The sequence below is a fragment of the Macrosteles quadrilineatus genome, unplaced genomic scaffold (genome assembly GCF_028750875.1).
Source record: "Macrosteles quadrilineatus isolate MER2022 unplaced genomic scaffold, UCM_ALF_1.0 Scaffold_8__2_contigs__length_117827958, whole genome shotgun sequence".
Lineage (NCBI taxonomy): Eukaryota > Metazoa > Arthropoda > Insecta > Hemiptera > Cicadellidae > Macrosteles > Macrosteles quadrilineatus.
In genome coordinates, this window is record NW_026542601.1 from 42232174 (window position 1) to 42258301 (window position 26128).

General features: G+C 39.1%; 1 protein-coding gene across 2 annotated transcripts in view; it reads left to right on the forward strand.

The window, feature by feature from the left end:
- The window catches only part of LOC128999247 (piwi-like protein Siwi), a 72733-nt gene extending 47038 nt beyond the window's left edge, over positions 1–25695 (forward strand). For both annotated transcript variants that reach the window (XM_054425648.1, XM_054425647.1), the window contains 9 exons: positions 5794–5971; positions 6534–6654; positions 14788–14942; positions 16567–16694; positions 17434–17602; positions 19503–19624; positions 21079–21221; positions 21936–22083; positions 25016–25695. In XM_054425648.1, the coding sequence (XP_054281623.1) occupies positions 5794–5971; positions 6534–6654; positions 14788–14942; positions 16567–16694; positions 17434–17602; positions 19503–19624; positions 21079–21221; positions 21936–22083; positions 25016–25132 (1281 nt within the window). In that variant the 3' untranslated portion in view covers positions 25133–25695. The remainder of the gene's footprint in view (positions 1–5793; positions 5972–6533; positions 6655–14787; positions 14943–16566; positions 16695–17433; positions 17603–19502; positions 19625–21078; positions 21222–21935; positions 22084–25015) is intronic.
- The last annotated feature ends 433 nt before the right edge of the window (positions 25696–26128 follow it).

Consider the following 26128-nt stretch of genomic DNA (forward strand, 5'->3'; position numbering starts at 1 on the left):
ATAACAAGAAAACACATTTTTAAATGTCATAGGTGAAATTATTTTTAACACATAACCTTTTATAACCTACTAGCTGAACCCGGCAGACGTTGTCTTGCCTTTGACTATTTATAATCCCGCGGGCTTTGCCCCGTTTAACTTTTTAATTTTCAAGATGATCTCGTTCGCATGGCTCAATCACGTCCTGGTTGAAGTTCGTTCGCTAAGCTCACTCACCTTTAGGTTGGAGCTCGTTCGCTGCGCACACTTGCCTTCAGGTTAGCTCGTTCGCTACGCTAACTCGCCTCCAGGTTGAAGTTCGTTCGCTACGCTCACTCACCTTTTGGTTGGAAATTAGCTGTTGTCATAAATATAAAAGAAATAATAGTGCTGCACCCTGTTGGTAATCCTTGTAACTTTAATGCTATTGAACATCATAGAACAGAACCAACTTGTTTAATTGAAACAGCTGTTAAGATTCATTAATTCCATTTCTCATAAGGTTAACATGGGAAACTCCAGAGCCACTGGGGCGGAGCCGATTGGACGGATCACGAAATTGATGGTGTATAAACCTATTCCATGACATTCTACACGTATGTACCAAGTTTCGTGGCAATCGGTTCAGCGGTGTCTGAGTTTATCACTGCCAAACAAACAAACAAACAAATATACCGGGTGTCCGAAAAATAACTCCCTAGTTTTATCAAATTTCTGAGGACAGTATTCGTTAGAGTGGACAAAAATAATTCTTTGGGCTTGTTGAGTATGCTCTTAAGTTTGAGTTTCGTACGTTGGTATTAAGGTTGACACACCTGTTTGACCTTGAACGTGTAGTTCTACCACGCGCCGCGCCGAGCGCTAGACTCGACTGACTCACTGACTGACTGACTGTCAGTCAGTGCAATGGCTACTCCACAGCAGAAAGCACATTGCGTAATTTGGTTAGTGGAAACAAAATCTGTTACTACTGTGCAACGTAACTTCAGACGTGAGTATGGTGGCAGTGCACCTGATCCGAAATCAATTCGCAGTTGGTTAAAACAATTTAAGGAGACGGGAAGTGTTTTAAAAGGAAAACGACCGGGTAGGCCATCTGTTTCAGCGGAGAATGTAGAGAGAATCAGAGCCTCATGCCATCGCAGCCCTAAGACGTCACTAATGCGTCGTAGTCTACAATTGGGATTACCAAGATCTACTGTCTACGACGTGGTACGTAAGAGACTGAAATTACATGCGTACAAAATCCAACTGGTCCACGAAATAAAACCAAATGATAAACGCTTAAGGTTAGATTTTGCTGTGAACATTCTCAACAGAATTGATGAGAATCCAAACTACCTGAACAATGTTTTGTTCACTGATGAGTCAACGTTCCATGTCAACGGGGTTGTAAATCGCCACAACTGCCGAATTTGGGGGTATGAGAAGCCACGAGAAATTGTTCAACACCAACGAGACTCGCCTAAGGTTAATGTGTGGTGCGGTTTAATGAACGATCGAATTGTTGGACCTTTTATTTTTTGTGAAAACACTATAAATGGCGATATCTACTGTAAATGCTTGAACTGTACGTGTTTCCACAGGTGGATGACATCGAGGCGGAAAAAGTAATATTCCAGCAAGACGGTGCGCCGCCCCATTACAAAAAACGTGTGCGCTCGGCCTTAAACGCTCGTTTCCCGGCAAGATGGATGGGGAGAGCTGGCCCGATCGCGTGGCCTCCAAGAAGCCCAGACATAACACCACTGGATTTTTTCCTGTGGGGTTACGTTAAGAACTTGGTTTATTCAGAAAAGATACGTGACATTGACCATCTTCGTCAAAGAATCGTAGCTGCAGTAGAATCAGTGACACCTGATATGTTAACTAACACTTGGAGAGAGATCGAATACCGGTTAGATATCTGTAGAGCTACAAATGGGTCACATATCGAGGTGTACTAATGTCAAAATAAACTTGAGTAAACCCTCTTTAATTTCATGTATTAGATATAAGAATATGTATTCTCTACAATAAACAATCGTTTATCAAAACTAGGGAGTTATTTTTCGGACACCCGGTATATACAAACATCCTCTTTTATACTTATATATAAGATAGGAGAGCATGCCTTGTGGTCGGAAACTCAACCAAAAGTATGTATTGTCCAAACTTATCTATTTTCACCCCACGCTGTAAATAAAACATGTGATTGGAATTTCTTCCATATTTGTTTTGATTTCCTGTTTATATTTTGTTGTTTTGTCACTAGCATGGCAACCCATAAGACCCATGTTAATTTTTTTTTTAATTTCAAATTAATTTTTTGTGCTTATTTTTGAGCCTATTTTAATAAATTTATAAATATATTTTGCATATCTACAGGAAAATATCTTTCATTTGGAACCAACCGCGTGTTTTTCGGTCCAGTAGTATGGTCAGGCTAGCTGTCAAAAGTTGACTTGAGACAAGTGGATTAAATGATGCATGTCGTTGTTTGCAAGCTTTTGTGTATTTTCTTTCATTTGGAACCAACCACGTGTTTTTCGGTCCAGTAGTATGGTCAGTAGGGGTGTGCGAATAGTGATTTTCAACCTCGAGCCGAGCCGAGCCGAGCTTTTTAAAAAATGTTCGAGCTCGAGCTTTTTCGAGCCGAGCTTTTCCTAGCGTAGGCCTAACCTTATCTTAATTATTACACTTTTTTTTCTTAAAAAAGTGCATAATAATAATAATGTTCAGTCAATTTTTTAAATAAACACAATGTTATTTTAATATGTTTAAAAACATTGAGAATTGTCAAGACATCAAATAGTAGATAATCACGATAAGAACTGAACTGAACTAAATGAAGATGCAAGAAATAAAAGGATATCGATTGAAGGCCTGAAGAGATATGCAGTGCAGACAGAGACAATCAGATTGTCTTTCATGACAGAACAGCAACGCGACCTTGAATGACGACAAAACAACTAGCAAGTCGATTACATATGTATATTGTAACTACTATGAATATTTAATTCTATTTTGTATAAATAAATACAAAATAAATTTAAAAACACGTGATTATTCTTGTTGTTTTCCATGCACAAAATATTTTTGTTTAATGTAAAAATGGATTGTATGTTTAACAATAATTGCAGTCCATTATTGTTAAGCAGTATGGTCCCAAATTATTGTTTTTGATTTTAAAACATCACAGTTCATTTGACAAAATTATAGTTGAAGCAGCCCAATAGTTTGTTTACAAGCTTTCTCCAGACCACGGGGGAGGGGTGGGTCTGATAAGCCGTCTATTGTTCACCCGCAAGAAGGTCCGACCCTCATTAGTGCCGCTCGGCTGCACTCAGTGGGGAACCCAATACAACAAATCAATCTTTTAAATGAATACAAATATTTGGTAATAATTGTTTTATTAATATTCACCTTGAAATTTCAATAAATTTGGTGTAAAATTTGACAAAAATCGGCCATTTTGATCGATTATTAATACAGTACCAAATACCAATAAAGTAGTACTTAATTGGTAGGTAAAAATTAACCGATTTTCGTCAAGTTTTACCCCATGCTGTGCGCTATGTCACAAAAGCTGATAACGACATGGGTGATTAGTAAACATGACAACATGTTGAATGCGTGATGAAGGGAAACCCAAGAAATAGAAGAACAAAGAGAAAGAATGACGTTGTTATCTTTACAGTACTGTAACAGTACTGTAAATAAACTATTACAGCGCCCCTAGTATCAGGAGCGAGACAAGCACGAGTTGACTTTCATTTGACCATGGTAGTTCTTTTTTGCTTTATGCCTGTTCATTCCAGACGAATCTAATCGTAAAGCAAAACAGCCGATAACGACTAAACTAGTTATCAGTATTGCATAATACGGCTTCTTTGCCGTTTGCTGTTAGGTCGATGGAAACGTATTGCTGTAATTTTGTCCTGGGAAACTAATGGTAGCTATGGAGATTTAGTTTTCTGTCCAAAACGTCAAAATATATTGTATATCCGAAAAAGTCGGATAAATAACGGATAGTGTCGGATATCGAATTTGGGCCCGGTTTGGATACGGATATCCGAACCGAATCCGACCCGATTTTTCGGATATCCGCACACCTCTAAATGAATCCTATTAATCAAAAAAGAACATGGTTGGTTTGGATCCAAAAAGGTGGAGAGACAAGTTTTACTTATATATTAAAAAATATATAATTGACATATAGAGGAAATAGACCAAAGCACTAGAATTAATAGAATAACACACAAAGTAAACAAGAAATGAAATGCAGAACACGATGATTTAACACTGTCACTCAATTTTGTCATCTAGAAGGGTCGGCGAACTAATCAATAAATAGCCAAAACCAGTTTCCTCCCCTTCACACAGTCTCACCGCCCCCTCCCCCCCCCATCCGGGTGGCCCAACACTTTGTCCTTGAAACACCCTTGCGTCTGAAACAATAAACCCTTACACCCTCGTTGCTGTTTTGACAACAGGTTTATGAATGCGATCACTATTTTTCATTTCCAGAATTAACTATCAATTATTATTATTTGCAAGATACAAATAGGAAACTACATCACATTATGGTATTTAATGACCCGTACTATCAAAAATTAATAACTCATTACTTATTTTGAAAATAAAAAGCACTCATTACAGCACGCGCCACTTATTGATATATATATAATCCTCAAAGTAACTGTTACTTTTATACAAAATAAAATAGGTACAAAATTGTGTGGCCTGTCAAACTTTATAAACAAACATTTTATTCTATAAAATACAGATGGTAAATAGGGGTTGGTTTAAAGGAAATAAAATACAAAACATATTAATTAATTATTTTGATAAACATTAGAAAGGTTATGGGATTGATTGAACTAAAATAACCGCAGGGAAACTTATAAGTAGAAAAGTCGTCAACCACAATCTTGTTTAATCAGTACATTGTTAGAGAGAGAGAGAAAGAGAGATAGCAGATAGGGGCGTTTGATAAGGAATCTTAAAAAGTAAACAAACAAGGAACAACGACACGACGATACTCGTTTACAGCCTTATTGTGTCGCCCACTACATTTGCACACGTGACCACCTTTGTTTCTTCCTTATCTTTCATCCGTCCCAAAATAGAATTCCTGAAATAGTTTGTTGGTATAATCTCCCCTCCCACACAAGGCGCAGTGCTCAGTGCGCAATGTAGGTTGCCGTGGCAACCGTGTGTCGTCATAGCGACTTAGCCAATCACGCACTCGCACTGCGTTGTATATTACGATACGAATAGTTGTGTTGGAAAGACAACGCGATAGGTGGTAGTTTCCTCAAAATTACGATCGATAATCATTGCGTCTTGACTGAGCTGAGGTTCTTGCTTATCAAGACAGAATTATGAAACGGAGGAGAGTAAATTTAAATGAAAGTTAGTTCCTTATTTATTAATTTAATTTTTATTTGCTAGTTCAATAAGTATTCGGCTCGAACATTTCGAACTTTTTGAAAATCACGAGCCGAGCCGAATAGGACGCTATTCGGCTCGAAAAAGCTCGATGTTCGAATACTCGCACACCCCTAATGGTCAGGCTAGCTGTCAAAAGTTGACTTGAGACAAGTGGATTAAATGATGCATGTCGTTGTTTGCAAGCTTTTGTGTATTTTCTTTTTTTTTTTTGTCATCGTCTGTTTTTTAATAACTTGTTGATGAGGAATTGAAACATAAGATGGAGCATCAGTGTCAACGAATTAAATATGAATTAAATATTTTACTTTATATAAAAAATAAAATCATACTACAATGAATATAAAATTGATTGTGAATAACATATTTATGTTGTTTCAGGTCCAGCAAGAATTCCAGGAATGGAATTTAAAACTAAATGATCGCCTGGTGGAGATTCCTGGTAGAGTTTTACCACCGGAAGGAATTGTACTTGGAAACAATATGACAGTGCCGTCAGGGGACGAGGCGGATTGGACAAAATCTCTGAGGTCAAACCCCATGTTTGTGATGCCTCAAGGTAGTAGCCTTAACCATCCATAAAGTTACCATAGATCTGTTTCATTGAGTCAAAAAGTACAGTAGAATTCCAATTGTCCTGACTCAAACTATGCACATCAGTTATAGAAAGCATTTTATAAACTAAAAACCACATTATAATAATCCTTATTAATTAATGAAGAAACAAAATCCAACTCCTCTCTGGTAGTCGTCGTGTAGACATGATCATAATCTCCCACGGTCACGGAAACATCATCTTTGTTTTATGTGATCTTGGCAAAACCTTGAATATCTCCTTCGGTCGTGTACACATGACCATTGTCTCCAGCAGTTATGGAAACATAGTCATCATTTTCCTTCACGTGCCAAAATGTTAAATGTGTCCCATAGTCATGTAGACTGATGCCCCTTTTGATGTTATTGTGACCGTGAGAGACAATGGTGATATTGTCTCCTGCAGTCATGATAATATCTCCAGTATTTACAATACATCCCGATTTTTAGGCCTGTTTCCTTTAAAGATATTTTCTCTGTTAAATGTTGATACAAACCTCACTTCAACCTCTGACGTATCTTTAAAGGTGGTTTGAGTCGTTGGGCCATCATAGTTCCGTCCCGCAGCATTCACGATGGCCGATCATTTGTTGACACCCTCAAACAAGCTGCAAGGGGGATGAAGTTTATGATGAGTGATCCGATATGGTAAGTACGCTGAAGCTACCCGTTCAGTACTTGAAATAAATAAATTGAGTGATGAAATAAATACATGTAAAATAGATTGGTTTACATTCTATCAGTATATTGATCCTGTTGCTGTGTGAGTAGACTCCCTCTAGTTCGGCCACCTCGGGACCGGACCACTGGCCAAACTACAAAACGGGCGGACTAACCGGAGGTAGTGCATTTTACATAAACAAAATACAAATACTATTGTTGCATAATTGTGATATGTTAAGTCATTAACCTTGGTTCAGTAATCAAAACTATAATGTTTAAAATCACGCTTACTTAAGCAAAACAAAAATTACACAACACTGTGCGTACAGCAATAAATCACGTAAAGAACAAAACAATAGAAAGTCTAGTACTGCAAGCTACAGCATAGGCCACTACTACATATTGGTTCATAACATTGAATGTCGATAAAAACATTACATAACTCATAAAATCATAGTAGGCCTACTTAGACATAAAGATAATAACGACAGTTGTAAAATAGGATAAAGATAGAAATGGATGACGTAAAACCCTACTTATTCTCTCTTCTTTGTTCTTCTATTCTTTCTTTGGTTTCTCTTCATCAACACATTAAACCAGTTGCCATGGTTACTAATCACCCAATCACAAACTGTTGTGAGATAGCAAGCGCACATCAGACATTACACAGTTGTGTAAAGAGGAAGAGCAGATTGTCAGCGCAAGCGGATAGCTTGACCTTGAAGCTAACGATGGCTATTTCTTTGTTTTGTTTTTATTTATTTTTGTCAAAATTCTTGGTATTTTTGAGGTTATGTAACATAGTTTTACGTAGGTAATATGCAATAATTCACCCATAGAAGCACCCGTCAACTAAACTGACATGAATTGTTTACTACTATGGCCGGAAACTGGGGAGCGAGCTGGTGTGGTGGCTAGAGCGCGGGACTTCGGTCCTTGAGGTCCCGGGTTCGATCCCCACCAAGTCACCAATGGATTTTATTAATGGTTTTTTTAAAGTGATAATGCCGCAACCCCTAGGTCTAGCCTGAAGTAATGTGAAGAACAATCCCAAGCTCGTGCCTAGCGCCCTATGACAAAAAAAAAAAAAAAAAAAAAAAAAAAAACTGGCCGGAAACTAAACATTTAAGTTGAATCCTGTCGAAGGTCATTCGCCCGAACGATATGAGTTCACTCTCTTCTGTTGTAAACAAAAATCAGAATTTTCAAATTTCAAGATGGGTTGGCCTCTGAACAAAGATATTGCAAGATTTAAAAGGTTTTGGTTACTTGTTATGTCAATTGATCTTGTTGTGTTATAAATAACCACAAACTACTTGGCCAAGTTTTTTTGTAAAAAAATATATAAATGTCGTTTTTGTATGTGTTTTGGGTTACTTCTCACAGAAAAGTTATGTGTAGACCTAAATGTGACGACCTCAATCATGGATTAAAAAACGTTTTTTTTTATATTCTTAACCTGAAGATTTGCTCTTAGCAACATGAAACAGCTGTAGTTATTTGTAAAACCAAGTAATACTAGTGTACCTGGTGCTCGAATTCGAGCAATGCTAAGTATTTCAGGCATTATTTTAAAACAAATAACAGTCATAATTTCTGATGATTTAAAATTATTTGACTAAAATATTATGAAAATAGGCCTACTCAAGGTGTACATAACAGATCGATATAATCAACATTGAATTTAAATAGTGTTTTCTATAAATAGCCTTACTCATAGCCGCAATAGGTTTCCAGACACGTATCCAAAAGCCTAACAGCACGAATTGAGATTCGCTCTAACCTTTCCTCTCCCCTTCATGGGCAAGTTTTCATTCCTTTTCTTTCTTAGTTTTTGTTTGTTTCTTTTTTTTAATTTTAACGCCTGTATGTATCCCTAGTTTTTCCTTAGCTACTTTTCTAAACGTTTCAATTGTTTCCTTGTAACTCATCATGTTTTATTTTCTCATCCCTAGACCTATCTTATCCAAGACTTATTCCTGTTCTCTCCTATTTGTCTCTTGAAGTGAACAATTTATAAATACGTGACTCGTGGTTTTTATTTCTTCAGATCTACACACTTCCTCTTCCACCCAGTCTCTTTCTGATGTTAGGTATATATTTTTTTTTTTTTTTTTTTTAGGGAGAGGAGGGAAAATGCTTTTACGCACACAGGTAGCCAGCCTGTAGTGTGAGACTCCTGAAAATTGTCAGACTACTCACTAAAAAACCCCCTCTACTCTGTTGGACACAGACCTGGAATTGTTTGTCACATTACTTCAAGTCAGGCCAACATGTGACCTAAGCCCTCAGGGCTCGCACCGTTTCTGGCATTTTGATTCTTAATGACCTACAACCGCATCCCGGTCAAGGTCGATCTTCTTGGCGCGGAGAATACCCTGGATATAATGTGACACACAGGTCCAATTGTCCTCACCCTCCGTCATAATCGGTATGACCGTGTCCACCGACAGCAGTCCTATTAATTGTTGAGCCTCCAGGCGGGGCCTTTCCCAGCGCTGGCAGTGGAAAAATGTATGTTCCACGTCATCGAGAATGCCTGGGCAGTATATGCAGTCGGGTGACACGGCTTTGCCCATCCTGAACAGGTACGACCGGAAAAAGCCGTGTCCCGTCAGAAATTGGGTGAGGTAGAAGTCCACCTCTCCGTACCGCCGATCAACCCAAGGTTGGACTTGCTGTATCAGTCGCCTGGTCCAGAGTCCCCGTGTCTCCTGTTCCCAGCCCTCCTGCCACAGCTGGTAGGTGCGGGTGCGTTCCTCTGTTCGTGCCTCGTCCTCCCCACGGCGCCGGTAAATTGCCTTTCTCTCCGCCGCCAAAAGTTTGACGGGGATGACTCCAGCAATCACCAGGACGGCGGGCTCGGACACTGTTCGGTAGTCAGATGCTACCCTCAGTGCTGCCTGACGCTGCACTCGGGCGAGCCGCATCCTGTATGCCTCCTTATTTAGTGCGTCTGCCCACACCTCCGCACCGTACAAGAGTACGGACTGGACCGAAGACATTAACAGCCTTCTACGACTGGACCGAGGCCCTCCGACATTGGCCATCAACCGGCTAAGAGAAGAAACCACCCTAGCGGCCTTGTCCGCTGTACGGAAGATCTGATCCCGCCAGCTAAGCTTGCTGTCTACCATGACCCCAAGATACTTGGCAGAACGAACAGTTTGAACCTCGACGGCTCCCACCCTCAACGGCACGATGGTGTCAATCCGTTTTTTTGTCAAAATCACGATCTCGGTTTTGCTCAGAGCAAGCGAGAGACCGTGGTCTGCCATCCATGCGTTTATGGTACGCATAACTCGGTTTAGCTTTAGCTGAGCCAGCTCAACGCTACGTGCAGCTATCAAAGCTGCAACGTCGTCTGCGTACCCAACCAAGACTGTTTCCTCAGGCATTTCAGACCTCAGAAGGCTGTCATAAGCGACGTTCCAGAGGTCTGGGCCGAGTATGGAACCTTGGGCAGCACCAGAAGTGACACTCATCGTCCGCGGGCCCTCCGCAGTGTCATACGTTAGGAGGCGAAACCGGAGATAATCCTCTATGATGCGCATGAGGTATGCCGGCACGTGGAAGGTGTTCTCCAGAGCATCCAGCATATCGCACCACCTCGCCGAATTAAATGCATTTCGCACATCGAGCGTTACGAGCAGCACAACCCTGCGAGAGTAGTGGGTAAAATCCTCAGCTCTCATCACGGCTTGCTTCACCTCCTCAATCGCATCAATCGTTGATCGCCCCATCCTGAATCCATACTGACGAGGGGAGAGGTCCCCCGCAGCGACAACGGCTGAATTTAGCCGGGAACGGATCAATTTCTCGAGGACTTTGCCAGCCGTATCCAACATACACAGAGGTCTGTAAGAGGATGGCAGATCTGGGTCTCCCTTGCCCTTCCCAACAAGCACAAGCCTAGCTGTCTTCCAGCACAAGGGGAAAACCCCTTCAACCAGGCAGGCGTTATACATGCTCAAAAGGATCAAGGGGTTGGTAGTCAAAACCTTCTTGAGGACTTCACCGGGCACCCCATCGGGACCAGGAGCCTTGTTGTTCTTCAGGGATATGACGGCCGCCACCAGCTCTTCAGGGCTGAAAAGTGGGACGTCGTCCACCCTTCCATAATCCCGCAGTGGGCGCATTGCGTGAGCCGGGAAAAGGGACTCGACTATCCTCTCCATAGTGACCCTGTCCATGACGGAAGGTGGAGAGCGGGTTCCAAGTTTCTTGGTTACAAGTTTGTAACCCAGGCCCCACGGGTTGGAATCAACATCGTCCCTTAATTTATCCCAGCAACTGCGTTTACTCCGATTGATGACTCGACGAAGATACCTCCTAGCCACCCTATAAGCATCCGACTTACGCCGTCTGTCTAGGGGTTCTCTAGCCCTGGTAGCAAGTCTTCTGGCCCTCAATGCCGCTCGACGCAATTCCGCAATCTCGGCAGTCCACCAGTACACAGGACGCTTATTGCACCGGTATCTCCTGCGAGGCATAGACTCATCGCAGGCCGAGACAATCAGTTTCATCGTGGATGTAACTAACGCCTCTGCGTGAGGCACGCCAGTAGCAGGATGAACCACCGGCGTTCTTCGTAGGATGGCTCCATTGAATTTTGCCACGTCCAGTTTTTTAATGTTCCATCGAACGGGCACTTGACGAAACGCTGCCACTTGTCTCTGATGACCATCCAGGACGTCAAAAATTATGTACTGGTGGTCACTGGCCGTGTAATCCTCCAGGACTCTCCAGGCTCTGATCCTTGGCAAAAGAGACTCAGATGCAAGGGTAATGTCTGGGATCGTTCCCCGCATCCCAGGGCGCCGGAAAGTTGGCGTGTTGCCCTCGTTGACGACAACGAGTCCGGCTCTGGCAGCAAAGTCCAGAATGTACTTGCCCCGGGAATTTGTGAGGGTCATTCCCCACTCGACAGCCCTAGCATTAAAATCCCCACCCACGACGACGTGTCCTGTGGTATTGCGCACGCTCTCTTCCAGGCGGTCTATCTTCTCACGAAAGTCACGGATGGCCTCATTGGGAGTGAGGTAGACACTAAAGTAAGTGACATCCCGGCACCGAACCCAAACGAAACCTCGGCCCTTCGCGTGACCCCGTACTTGTACTGTAGCTGCATTACGCGCCCAGATTGCAGCAGTACCAAGACTATCAGGGAACCAAAAAGCTGGGTCCCTATCACGGTACTGGTACTGTTCGCTGACTAAAAGCGCGTCGACATCGTGTTCTAGGGCAAACTGACATAGAAGTGCGTCAGCCGTCCTGGATCGCTCAAGATTGCATTGAAGGATTCTTATCTTCGTGGGAGGGCTTTCGCTTGTTGTAGTGCAGATTTAAATGCACTGCACTGTCCAGACCCAGCTATATGCTTCAAGTGATTTTCAGCGAGCCCATTTTCTTTGCAAAGAAAACAGGACTCGACTTGGCAGTCCTTACGGATGTGACCGACCTCCCCGCACCGAAGGCAGTTCTTGCTTCGGTCGGGTCCCTTGCAGTTTCGGGAGGAATGGCCGAAACAGAGGCATTTAAAACACCTCTTTACTTCCACTCTCCGTCTGAGCCTGCAGTTGACCCAGCCGACTCTCAGATGTTGGAGTGCCAGCACCTTATTGGCATGTGCGTCTGCCATTTCGGCGACCGCCATCCGCTGCTGGCTCCTATTCGGTTTTGTGAGCCACACCTTCAGAAAAGCCGTTTGCCCGCCAAGCTCGGGGATAGCTTTCTTCAGGGCTTCCACAACATCAGCCTCCGTCGACACACAATCAATGTCTCGAACCTCGACTGATGTCTTTGGCTCAAGAGAACGGACGGTGCCCTGGCCTTCGACAGCTGCCTTCAGTTCGGCAGTAAAGGCTGCTTTGTCTTTCGACCTACCCAGTTCAAGGAGAACGTCCCCGCCCCGGGTTTGTCTAATCGACCGTACAACCGTATCGGTCTGCTCTGGCTTAGCATTGGCCTTGATTGCACCCAAGACCTCGGCAAAAGATCTCCCCCCTGAGGGTTTGACAATGATTGCCTCCATCCTGGGCTTTTTTGGCCGCAACCTTTTAGGTGCAGGCACCGAACCGGGCCCAGTTTGGGCCACGCCAGTTGGCTGTGCCTTCACTGCCTCATTTTTCATGGAGGCGACCTCCGCCCGCCTCAATTGCCTCTTCTCCTTTTTGGAAAGGCGTTTTTCCCAAAAAGCCCCAGGTGTCTCCACCACTGACCCCTTTCGGGAACTTCCCTGAAGAGGGGTCGTGGGTTGCTGTGCCAGTTGGCGCCTCGCTCGAGATGCAGCTACGTCCGAAAACGACGTACCGTTGGGCACAGCAGACGAGAGGTCCGTCTGAGTCGCCTTGGCCTTTACCGTGGTCTTTTTGGTCTGGACGCCTTCTTCTCTTTTTGGAGGACTCTCCAATGTGGAAGGCCTCCGACGTTTCTTAGAAGGCAGCGCTCTTTCATCGGGCAGGGACACCACCTTTTCGGCAATCTTTTCCATGGTCGCCTTGCTTACCAGACGGCAGGCAAAGACGAAGCCAAGGTCATCCTCTAGTTTTGCCATTCCATTTTTTACCACTTGGTTTACGGCTCTCTGGGTCCGGAAGGTGTCCAGCATAGCCTTAATCGTCTTTTCCATGTCACGGAGCCGGGTTTCAATGTTACTATCTGCGTCAAGATATTCCTGACGCAGAAGCACAATCTCAGAGCTTTCCGACCGCGACGTCGCTGTGAAGGTTTCCTTCGGCATCCCTACAACAGTTCCCGGCAATGCCAGTTCGACATCTACATCGCCAACATTTTCTGGACCGTTTCCAGCTCCACTTGCCGAAAGGGATCCTAACGGGGGGAACGTAGAGCACTTGAAAGGTGCAGGTGGCGGAGATGTCCTTACGTTTTTCGGTGGTGGCGACCTCTTAAGCTTGGAGCTTCGATCAAAGGGGTTCTGCTCCACTTCAGACGCTTCATTTTGCTCATTTGAGCTCCTATTCAATGATGTGTTTGTAGGATTTTTATTAAAACTCATCGTGTTTTCTCCAGCGCATCGTGCGGCAAGGAGCGGCCCGGAATCAGTCAGGAACGGGTATACCCTCGGGGACAAAAAACCCCTACCCCGGTTCCCCGGGGCCCGACCTCCGTTTGCCCAGCACCGGATACCTGACATGCCGGGGGTCGCCCGTCGCAATGCAGAGCCCGACCTCTGCATCCATGCCGCACTCCCTGACCAAGGACCGAAGTGGCTGGTTTCTCACGACCCACTGATAAAACCCATCGGCAGTGCAGAGCACACATCAACCCCTGCAACACAACAGGGGCACTCCCAGGGACTCCCAGTGAGTTCGTCGGTCACCCTTTTAGTCGCCTCTTACGACAAGCCCGAGAAGGCTGCGGTGCTATTCTAACCCGGTACCGCACGGGGAGATGTTAGGTATATATACGAACGTTTACCTTTAAAACGTTAACATAAAACACTCTGCTCCCAACGCATTTGCCACTCGTCTAATATCTCCTCTCTTCTGTTTTTGATGTAGTCATACCCGCCTCCTTGTCTTCCAAAATCAATAGCTTATGCAGTGATCGTCCAACAGTCCTAAATTGAATGTGAAATCTTCAGTTGGAGAGCACACTTAAACCCAACACGGAAGGGTGCTTGCTGTATTCGGCTATCAACGACAATAGCCGACACAATCAAGAACAATTTGTATTTTGTTCTTGTCTACCAGTTAAAATTGGTCGGCCTCCTCCTATTGGTCGTCCTGGTCAAGGTCTTATAGTCTCGATTATGTCGAAAGTTTTTTTGGTTATGTTTTGATTTTGTGCAAAATTTTAGTATAACCAGCTGTTTCAAATATTAGTTTCAATTTGAAAGTATTCATCTGTTCAAATGTAAACTAACATTTTCTCCACAAGAATAACATGGGAACTTTGAAGGCCACTGGGGGCCCTGATAGAATTCTAAAGTTTTTGTGTTTGATGGCAAAACTACATGCTAAGACCTTTCTAACGAAACCTTGGACATGGTGATCGGTAGCACCACCACTCCAAAACAATTATGACAAAAATATGCCTAGCGTATTAAATATATAGATTTCTACAATATCTAAGATCATTTCACATGATAACCAGGTTGGAAATGCCCGATGACAAGACGCAGACTTACGTGAATTACCTGGATCAGTGTATAACGCGCGACGCCCCGCAGCTGATCTTTGTGGTTCTGACTAACAATAGAGCAGATAGATACTCTGCTATTAAAAAGAAATCTTTGGTGGACCGAGCAGGTTAGTACTTCACTTTTAGTCTGTCAAGAGTACTTTGTAATTTGTGTATCTTGTATGTATATTTTGTATGAGAATATAAAGCTGTTCAGTGAAGTCTTAGTGTCACTGAACAGCTTAATTCAAACAAAACTATTGGTATGTTGATCCTTTTCAATTATCATTATGGGTTCTGTATACCAAACAGATGGCAAACTTGTTATGTTATATAAATGGTTATAAAAAATGTTGAATCTCGAAAAAACAATCCAAAACTTGAAATCCAAATTCAATTAACCCTATTTACTTGCTGCCTGGTTGTGGCTATTCAAAATAAATAAATAAATAAATATTACTTTATTGTCACATACACAAGAATACATTCCAAGTTTCTAGCGCAGCTAGAGGAACAGGTGACATTGTCAAATATGCATAATATAAAACAAAGAAAACATTCCATAAATTAAAATAGTATTAAAGTAAAATTAACTATAAACTGAGTTATTGCCCAAAGTGTGCACCAATGTTATTGTCATCCAAAATTTAACAGTACACAGTTGTACAATATCTTTTTCCTACATTTACCTAACAATGTACATGTTCTCTCACTGATTTGAGAAAGCAAAGTGGCCAATTCGCTCATCAGTGAGACAATGTTAACATTGTCTCACTCTAATTACTTTGTCTCACTCCAGATTTGCAACGTGAAGGCACGAAATAGTGAGCGCGTAACATGCAGGCAATGTCGTATGCACGCGAAATACGTTGGCAGCACTGGCTGTAAATCAGCTGGTCAGCTGTTGTACTGTTGTATTTGTCACATCACATTAAATGTTATACTAAAAGTTCACTTCTGTGTAAAAATAGGTTATGTTTCTTCACCAATTTATTTGTTTTATGGTAACTGTAGGAAAAGTATGATGTGCATCTCGAGTTCAAAGTACAATTGCCTCACTCGAGAAACGATTCCTTACTCGCCTACGGCTCATGAGTAAGGATTTCTCTCGAGTGAGTCAATTGCTCACTTTTATCACTAGTTGCACAAATAACTATAGTTTAACATTTAAGAGAATTTGAATTTTAACAACATGTTGTTTGGTGCTTGAATTTAGCTCAAGGCCCATTAAAGCAAAACAGGTTTATCAGTAGCAGGCCTGTTAGCAATAAAATATTAGGCCACCCTAATATTTTATTTACCCTAGTGTTTTACTTAATTGTGAGGAAAACGGTTTCACCACTGAAACAGTTTTCCTCATAACTGAGTCAGTAAATGGCACTATAATTAAAAGAGTGAATTGAAAAGACCCAAAAAATAGTTTTTTGATAACATCTTAATAAAATAAATAGCCTATAGAGTAGGTACAAAGATCGGAGTTTCGTCATTAATAACTGAACCATAATAACTGATAACTAAACTAGAACTAAGATTTAAGTGGAGTACTTAAGAAATGGAAGGGGTAGAAGGGATCTTATCTAGTAGCATGTCGTTTTATTTCACTAGTCCCAAACTTGAGTCTAATGTCAAGTTGTAACGTAGCCGTAATAGTGGTGACGTTACATAAACCACAGAGAATAATCTCACTATGCGACAAAAAATGTTACATTTCTCAAATACAAAATTATTACATTGAGCAATCGTGTTTCACAGTGCCAACGCAGGTCTTGCTGGCGAAAAATATGACCAAAAAAGGTGTCATGAGCATCGCCACCAAAGTAGCGATTCAAATTAACTGCAAGATAGGCGGAGCGCCTTGGTCTGTCCAGATGCCACTGGGGGTAAGTAAATACTTTGAAACTGTCTCGTTCTTCTGAAATTGTAGAAATTATTCACAAAAAATTGCTCAACATTGTCAGTGGTTCGTTTTGTAGAATAATATCATATATCTAAAACTACACATAACATTTTACGAATGCACAGTTACCAAGAATGTGTTATGGATGGAAAGTATCAATTTGTTCATTTCTTTCTATTATATTTCAAGATGCTTACCTTAATGAATTAAACTTTTTATCACACTTTTTTATAGCTACTAGAGCTACTAGGTAAGAAAAAATGGTTTTGAATAGTTACAGAGCACTCACTTAATTGTTTACTACTGTTAATGAGTTGTGATTTGTATCTCAACCTGAATTCAACTTATATTTTCCAATGGTTAGTAAATATAGGTGAGTCGGTGGCTCAGTCGGTAGCGCAACAGACCTTGGGCCCAAGACAGCGATTTCATGGGATCGTATTCTGGTACCTGACACGTTTTTTCAGTACAGTTCCTCCTTGTACTATGTAAGCTCACCCCTTGCTTGGCTGGATAAATTCCACACACAGGCCTTTGTGGCCCATGTGGACAGGCAAATGCAAGATAAAAGAGGCCTCTTAAAATTTTTTTAAATCATATAATGGTGCTAGATCTACTAAATTTGTGTCAAAATCCTTTTCTTTATTCTGAGTACACTTAGAAGTCCACAATTAATTAGAAGTAACATATAGAAGTCCTTCATGTTTACTATGTTTTCTCAGGGACTGATGGTCATCGGCTTTGACGTGTGCCATGACTCGAAACAGAAGGGGAAGTCCTTCGGGGCAATGGTTGCATCCCTTAATAAGCCGATGAGTCGGTACTTCTCTGCCGTCTCTCATCATGGTACCGGCGAGGAGCTTTCTAACGACTTAGCTCTCAACATCATCAGTAAGTATACAACACATCAATAACACATTTTATAACATTTATAAAAGCTGGATGCGTACAGTAGAAACTTGATAAGTCCCTTAAGGGGATTATAAATAAGACTTTTTATTCAGGTTAACTTCTTGTAGAGATTTGCAATAACATGTAACTAAGGGTAATATAAAATGAAGGGTATCTGAAAACAACACTTGTTATCAATGGTCTTGCTATTGAGGTTCCACTAGTACTACTGACTAGTAAAATATTAGCACACTAGCCCGACCTTGGCCAGTTTTACAATAGCGCACACTATACTCAATGTGAATTGTGGTTAAACAAATTTTTGTAACTTCTACAAGTGTTAATGTGGTTATATTTGATAAAAAGAAACAAAAGATTCAATTATTTCACAGTTTTTTTTAACACACATAAATGACAAATAATTGCACTACAGTCGGGACCACGTAAGTTTGCAGTTGAGGGAGGAGCCTATATACCGTATGGTTTTGAATATTTAAGTAAATAAGTACAACTGAGCACCCTGAATATTATATTTTACTAGCTGGCCCGACAGACGTCGTCCTGTCCTATTGTGGTTTTATGTCACATGCTCGTTCATTTTCAAGATGAGCTCGTTCGCATGGCTCAATCACGTCCTGGTTGAAGTTCGTTCGCTATGCTCACTCACCTTTTGGTTGCAAATTAACTGTTCTCATAAATTAAAAATAAATATAGTGCTGCACCCTGTTGGTAAACCTATTAACTTTTTAATGCTATTGAACATCACAGAATCAAATTGTTTAGTTGCACCAGCTGTTAAGATTCTTTAATTCCATTTAAATATGAGTACTCATAAGGTTAACATGGGAAACTCCAGAGCCACTGGGGCGGAGCCCTATTGACGGATCTGCACCAAACTTCACACAAACCATCCTTGAATAATGCTTAATAATGCCTGAAAGTTTCATTACAATCTGTCGAGCGGTTTTGGAGTCCATAAAGGACAAACATACAAATATACAAACATACATTGGATTTTATATATATAGATAGAGATAAAAAGAAGTGACATGTTTCGGACATAAGTCCATTTTCAAACTTCAAAATACATTAAACACTTAACTGTTAGTTGTTTATACTGTTTGTTTGTAAATAAATATAATTTATATATACAGATGATTTAGACAGGATTTGGAAAAACATTTTTGTTACTGATTATTTAATTTTAAAATTTGGTCAAAGATTGGGTTTCTTGAAGGAATTTGGCTATTTAAAATATGATTTGGATATTTAGATTTTCTTTGTATATGAAATATTCTTCAGTTGAATCCATTCGATTTCCTTTGTTTAAAACTTTTAGAATTTTCATGTTGTTTTTTAAATTTGTGTAATTGTGGTTGGTCGATAAAAGGTGTTCAGCAAAGTTTGATTTCATGGATGTTCTGTTGTTACTCTTAAGAGCTTGAATGTGCTCTTTGAATCTAGATTTAAAAGAGCGTCCTGTCTGACCAATGTAGAAGTGCTTAAATTAAACACTTAAATTAAAACTTGTGGTTTTGATTTGACCTATGAGAAGCGTGCGGTGTTGCCAAATCTAATAAATTTAATAATACCAGCTGATTTGAAAATAGTGCTTAGTATATTTTAATTACTGTTGTCAACGGGCGATGTGGCAACGTCGCACTAGCCTTGTCTTGTGATTGGCTGCCACCAACTGCAAACTTATGTGGACCTGACTTTAATAATTAATTAGGTTACATGAGTATTACTATTATTTCTGACTGCTGATAAAAGCAGTATCATAAGACGGAGTTCAAAACAGGATTTTTCAAGGTATCTAAGTTTTTAATAACTGCTACCACTTTGCAATTTTTTTGTATTGCTTGGAATTTGTTTCAATTGGTCTGTGATCTTTTTTCAGAGGCCCTTGAGTCATACAGAAAATACAATAAAACCTTCCCTTCACACATCCTAATCTACAGGGATGGCGTTGGAGACGGTCAAATACCGTATGTCTTTGAACACGAGGTCGTCCGAATTAATGTATGTAATGTATTACATCAATCAGTAAAAAAAACATTTTTTTTTAACTTAAAAGTTAATTGTGCTCCTTTTATGTAAGTTATTAAATTGATAGTTCAAACAAAGTAATCTAGACACTTAGCTTAGAAGTGAGATGAGTTGTTTACAGCATGTTTGTGGTCAATGTGGTCTAGTTGTTGAGGTAGTCTTTGTTGATGGGCTGTCCGGTATCGGTGTCATGGCGTCGTTCTCTAAGCCGACCTTCCTCTCGTTTACAAATACAAACGTACGTTTTTTACGTTTGGAAATATAAGGCAATATGAAAAATACAAAGGCTAACATACCAGCAGAATCACCTCCGAGCAAATAAGTTTGATTAAGTCACTATAATATCGGACTAAACTTTCGGCAATAACTGACGGGTAGCGTGGGGTCCTCCTCCGGTAACTTGTGAATAAGTCTAACCACAACGATTGGCAAAGGAGTTTACTGCAACACAACTGGTAAAGAAGTGAAGCCGCCTGCCCCGTCCTCGAGTGTGCGCGTCAGATACTCAACCCGAGAACTTCCCAACACCATGAAAACGGAAAATTTCCATTTTGGAGCCTAAAAGTGTTGCAGTAGTTCTCCACCCACTTCAACTGGCTGCTCAGAATACCGATTTGTGTCTTGAACCACCCTTTACCCTTTACCTTCCTCAACAACAAACACGGCTCTCATCTCGCCATCTTGGAATATATTACAATTAATCCTTTTTTAAACCATTTGACCATAATTTATCCACTATATTACAGTACCTAACTGAAACGTCCATTATTGAATTTAATATTGACAATTTATTTAATTACTTTTTCAATAATTAATCATTTGTTTATGTTCGATTATTATTATTTATTTAATTATTTATTGGACCTGTTACAACTTTCTCTTGTATTGAAATTTGAATTTATGAGGAGCTTGAAAATAAGAACCCTGATCTAATATTTTAGACAAATTTTCTCGTGACTAGACATAAGAATTAAAACAATCTTGCCATACAGCCAAACTCTTTTGTCAAATCAGCATCTATCTGCAGAATTAAAATAAAAAATTAGTCATGATTAACAGCTTTCACAGTGTTTGACATTTTGCGAATCAATTAAAATAAACTCAAAATGTAGGCTTACTCAGATCATTTATTAAAGATTTAAGATTTAAAGTAGTATTTTTTTACCATAACAACTAATTGATTTACTAAAAACAATAACTGTAGGTATGAATTCATTTTAATCTTGTGGTTTTAGTTCATCATCATGTTTTTTTTTACATGCACAGTTAGTTGGTATGAAATGAGCTGACCCAGAATATAAATCAGTGACAACTAGTTTAATTGGTTTAAATGTTATAACATTCCTGGATTGTAATAATCTTGGTTTTTAAGAAGTTTTCTAGTAATGTGAATCTGTGTGTAACTTATTCTTTGTTCTGGGTTTTAGCGTGCCATCAGTGAGGTCATTGGCCAGGCTCCAAAGCTTTCTTTTGTCATCGTTTCAAAGCGTATAAACACCAGGCTGTTCGCTAACAAAATGAACCCTCGGCCTGGAACTGTTGTGGACGATGTAATCACCCTGCCAGAAAGGTTTGTCTTTTTACATTATTATTATACTAAACGAGAATTCCGTATTACATCACACAACTTGAAGTTCACAATCATTTTTAACTAGGCGAAAGTAAAACTTAAAGTAAAAAAATGCAAGATTAAAATTTAAGCATTATTTTGATTGGTCAACTTCACTCTTTTCATATGTCAAAAATGTGTCATAGTGTATTAAAATGATCGCCTTGTTTTGATTCATTGTAATGTATACCTGCATAGTATTTTTGTTTGTAGATTTTATTTATTTATTTTTTGCGATGGTGCTCTTAAGTGGTTTGAAGTTTGTCCAATGGAAATTTGAACAATGGTGAAGTTTGTCATTTGTCATAGTAAGGATTACCTTGTCGACCACTGTTATAAAAAGTCATAATGGTATTATGTCCTGTGAAACTATGGATGGTTATGAAGATTTGTTTTTTTTTTCAGACTAAAACATCAAAATACACTGTCTGTACAAAAAAGTTGGATATCTAATTCATGGTTCTCGTCAGATTCAGGGATATCCAAACTTAACAGAATTCGATAGAATGTGTGCACACCTCTAATCATAATGTGTTGACGATAACATAATTATGTTACCTGAATTTTAGTCATTGAATTAATTCAAACTCAAAATTAATAAATTAGACCTAAATAGTTTTAAAGAGCAATTAACTCTTAAGGGATTGTTTGAATATATATTTTTTTTTATTTCAGGTACGACTTTTTCATTGTATCACAGTTTGTAAACCAAGGAACTGTAAGCCCAACAAGTTATAATGTCATTCACGATACTATGGGCCTGGACGCTGACAAATTACAACGGCTTACATACAAGATGACTCATATGTACTACAATTGGAGTGTAAGTATAACTTACTTTCCCATTGACAAGTACGATTACATATGCCCCTTCGTCTTGCAAGCAATATTATCTACAAATCCTCTATTAACTCATTTTAGAAAGAAACGCCTATTTGTAACTTTCTACATTTGGAAAACTACAATGATTTTGGTAAAAAATTACATAGTTTACACATTAATTACAGCTTTCACATTCTTTGCATTATATGTAAGGTAAGGTAATATCATTGACTAATTGGTATATAATAATAATAATATAGATTTTATATATAGGTTTAATAGTAATAATAAAATAAATACTGCATTGTTATTTATTTTTGTTAATATAGTCTGTCCTGTTTTTATTTTGTTCTTGTTACAGAGTTTATCATATTGTTATTTTTCTGCAAGTATTTATCTGTTTTTCATCAGCATTGTTCTGCCTCTATTTACTCAAGTTGCATGGTTTTACTGTATTGCTATCATTATTGTTCTATGTTGTTATACTGGTTTTGTTTTTGTGAATCTATTCTATTGTTAAATTGTTCTGATAGTTTGTTATTTATAGTTAAATAATTATTTGACGTTATCTTGTATGTCTTGTTCTTTAAATCTTGTTGTTTCCAATCTTTTTCACTACTTTTGTACTGGCCAGTCATTTGTCACAAAAACACACTGTATTTTCTGCTGTATAAACTTTTCTGTATTTTCTTGTAGAAATGGTGTATCCGTTAATAAAAATAAAAAATAGGGTGTTTCTGAACTTTCTACCGACCTTTTAAGGTATCATCTCTGAATCAAATTGGAACTTAAGTATCATAGTAAAAATTTCCAAAACTCTAAAGTTATTTCCACAACCTATTTTGTTGTTACTCACTATAATATTGTGTTATTTGTAAACGGATCTTGTACTGAATTGAAATTTAGTATATTGATTATTAATGCAAATACCTCTTTTGAGAAAAATATCATTTTATTATACTTAGGCGTTTCAAAACGGTGGTCATTTAAAGATTTTAACTCAAATAACATAAAAACTAGATATGTAGGCTTTAACTAAGTCATGTTTTTTAGATATATATTAAAACTAGCTGTTGTACCCGTGCTTTGCAACGGGAAGAGAACACGAAATAGAAACATTTTGATCTTTAAATCTGTTGATAAAATAGTTACACATAAGCCTTTTAAAACAAAATTTAACCTTTATGGCCTTTATAGGATAAATCTAATATATAAAATTCTCATGTCACAGTGTTTGTCTGCAAACTCCTCCGGAACGACTTCACCGATCGTTATGAAATTTGGTGTGTAAATTCTGTAGGTATGCGAATCGGACGTAAACTATTTCCCGTTTCGAAATTCTTAAAAGGGCTCTGCCCCAGTGGCTCTGGAGTTTCCCATGTTAACCTTATGAGAAATGGAATTAATGAATCTTAACAGCTGTTTCAATTAAACAAGTTGGTTCTGTTCTATGATGTTCAATAGCATTAAAGTTACAAGGATTACCAACAGGGTGCAGCACTATTATTTCTTTTACATTTATGACAACAGCTAATTTGCAACCAAAAGGTGAGTGAGCGTAGCGAATGAACTTCAACCAGGACGTGATTGAGCGATGCGAACGAGATCATCTTGAAAATTAAACGTAACGGTACTTTCTTTCCATCGGTCTGTCTTATGGGAAACCTATAACTTAGGCGATACGAAGTTCGCCGGGTCAGCTAGTGTAAAAATATAATCGTACTGTACCCTGTTGGTAAACCTTGTAACTTGTTAATGCTATTTCAATATCATAGAACCAACTTGTGTAGTTGAAACAGCTGACAAAATTATTTTATTCCTTTTAAGTATGATTACTCATAAGGTTAACATAGGAAACTCCAGAGCCACTGGGGCGGAGCCCGAAAGGACTTTTGAGATAGAAATGTGTCTATATGTTAATCGGGAATGTGAGCTATCACCATACCAAATTGCAGCCCAATCCGACCAGTATTTTTCGTGTTTACTTGTCACAAACATACATACATCCAAACTTTCTCATCCTACTAATATAATAAACTAGCTGTAACCCGCGGGCTTTGCCCCGTTTAACTTCTTAATTTTCAAGATTATCTCGTTCGCATGGCTCAATCACGTCCTGGTTGAAGTTTGTTCGCTACGCTCACTCACCTTTTGGTTGCAAATTAGCTGTTGTCATTAATGTAAAAGAAATAATAGTGCTGCACCCTGTTGGTAATCCTTGTAACTTTAATGCTATTGAACATCATAGAACAGAACCAACTTGTTTAATTGAAACAGCTGTTAAGATTCAATAATTCCATTTCTCATAAGGTTAACATGGGAAACTCCAGAGCCACTGGGGCAGAGCCCGAAAGGATTTTTGAAATACCGGTAAGAATATGCCTATATGTTAATCGGGAATGTGAGCTATCATCATGCCAAATTTCAGCCCAATCCGACCAGTATTTTTCGCGTTCACTTGTCACAAACATACATCCATACATCCAAACTTTCTCATCCTACTAATATTATAAATGAGAAAGTTTGGATGTATGATGTACGTAACCTAAAGGTGAGTGAGCGTAGCGAAAAAACTTCAACCAGGACGTGATTGAGCCATGCGAACGAGATAATCTTGAAAATTAAGAAGTTAAACGGGGCAAAGCCCGCGGGTTACAGCTAGTTTATAATATTAGTATGATTCCAACAATACCAAATTCCAGAAAATTTGTTGTCCCGATACCAAAAGTTACTGGAAAGTCCTGAATGATTATTGTGTGGTAGGTTCTATAGACACTTAGTCTAATTATATTGTGAGCCCCATTTCAGGATATTTCTTAGAGTGGACTGCATTTTTTACATTCCATATCCGTTTGGTTAGGAAAATAAACATGTTTTTGTAAACCGTTAATGTGTTTGATTTAATGTTTCTAAACGTGCCATTTGTGTTTCAGGGTACAGTCCGAGTGCCTGCGCCTGTGCAATATGCACACAAGCTGGCCTTTCTGGTTAGTCAGAACCTTCATCGTCCGCCGAACCCCAGTTTGGAGGAATTGCTATACTTCCTGTAAACTGAAATGTCTTTAGAAGTGACTTAAAAAGTGAAATGTGTATTGTTTTTACACAGAAAAAAAGTCTGCAATTGTGTTCATATCAGTACAATTAATGATTACCATTGCAACATGGGTGATTTCTACATTTTACTTTTCATAGGTATTTGTTCACTATTCTTGTACCAAAGTTTGTAAAAGTTGTTTGTTGTTAATGAATGTTAAATTTTATATAATATTTATATAGATGTTTTTGATTGCTGCATTTAGTGTAAAAGCTATTTTAAATAGGCCTATTGAACAAAAGTGTTAAATAGTTTGTTTTAGATGGATGAAGGTTAGATTTATAATTATATTTATAAAGGTTTAAGGTTAAAGCACATTCATGATAATGTAATACCTTCTTTTGTATACATGACATATTTTTATACTTCTTGACTGACTGTTCAAAATAAGTGTTTTGTAAAGAGAAACTAATTTTAATAAAATTGTTGACATATTTTTATACTTCTTGACTGACTGTTCAAAATAAGTGTTTTGTAAAGAGAAACTAATTTTAATAAAATTGTTCTTTATAAACTTTATGTTGCTTTAAAAACTATGATCCTCCTACATTTTTTTCAGTAGATCCCTTATCAGTCTTATCACTACTCTTCCTTATGATTTCATAGTATATTAATTACAAAATAATACTTTAAGTAAAGCAGGAAAGCCAAAAGACTGATAGAAAAAGTACAATGAAGTGCAATAATTTTGAATTAATGCTAAAAAATTTAGTCATCTGATGGCTTTTCTAGCCAAATGTAAACTTTTTTGGTGTAAATAATACTAAAAATTAACCATTGGGGGAACGTAAATTAAATATTGGTACAACACCGAGCATTTTTGTGACAAAAGGTGGCATGTAAATAATTGACATGTGTCCAGCCTACTGGGAAGACTGAGAGTTATAGCCTACATAACGGTTTTTTGGGCAGAAAAATTATGCATCGGATGTGAATTTGGTACTGGAGTTTT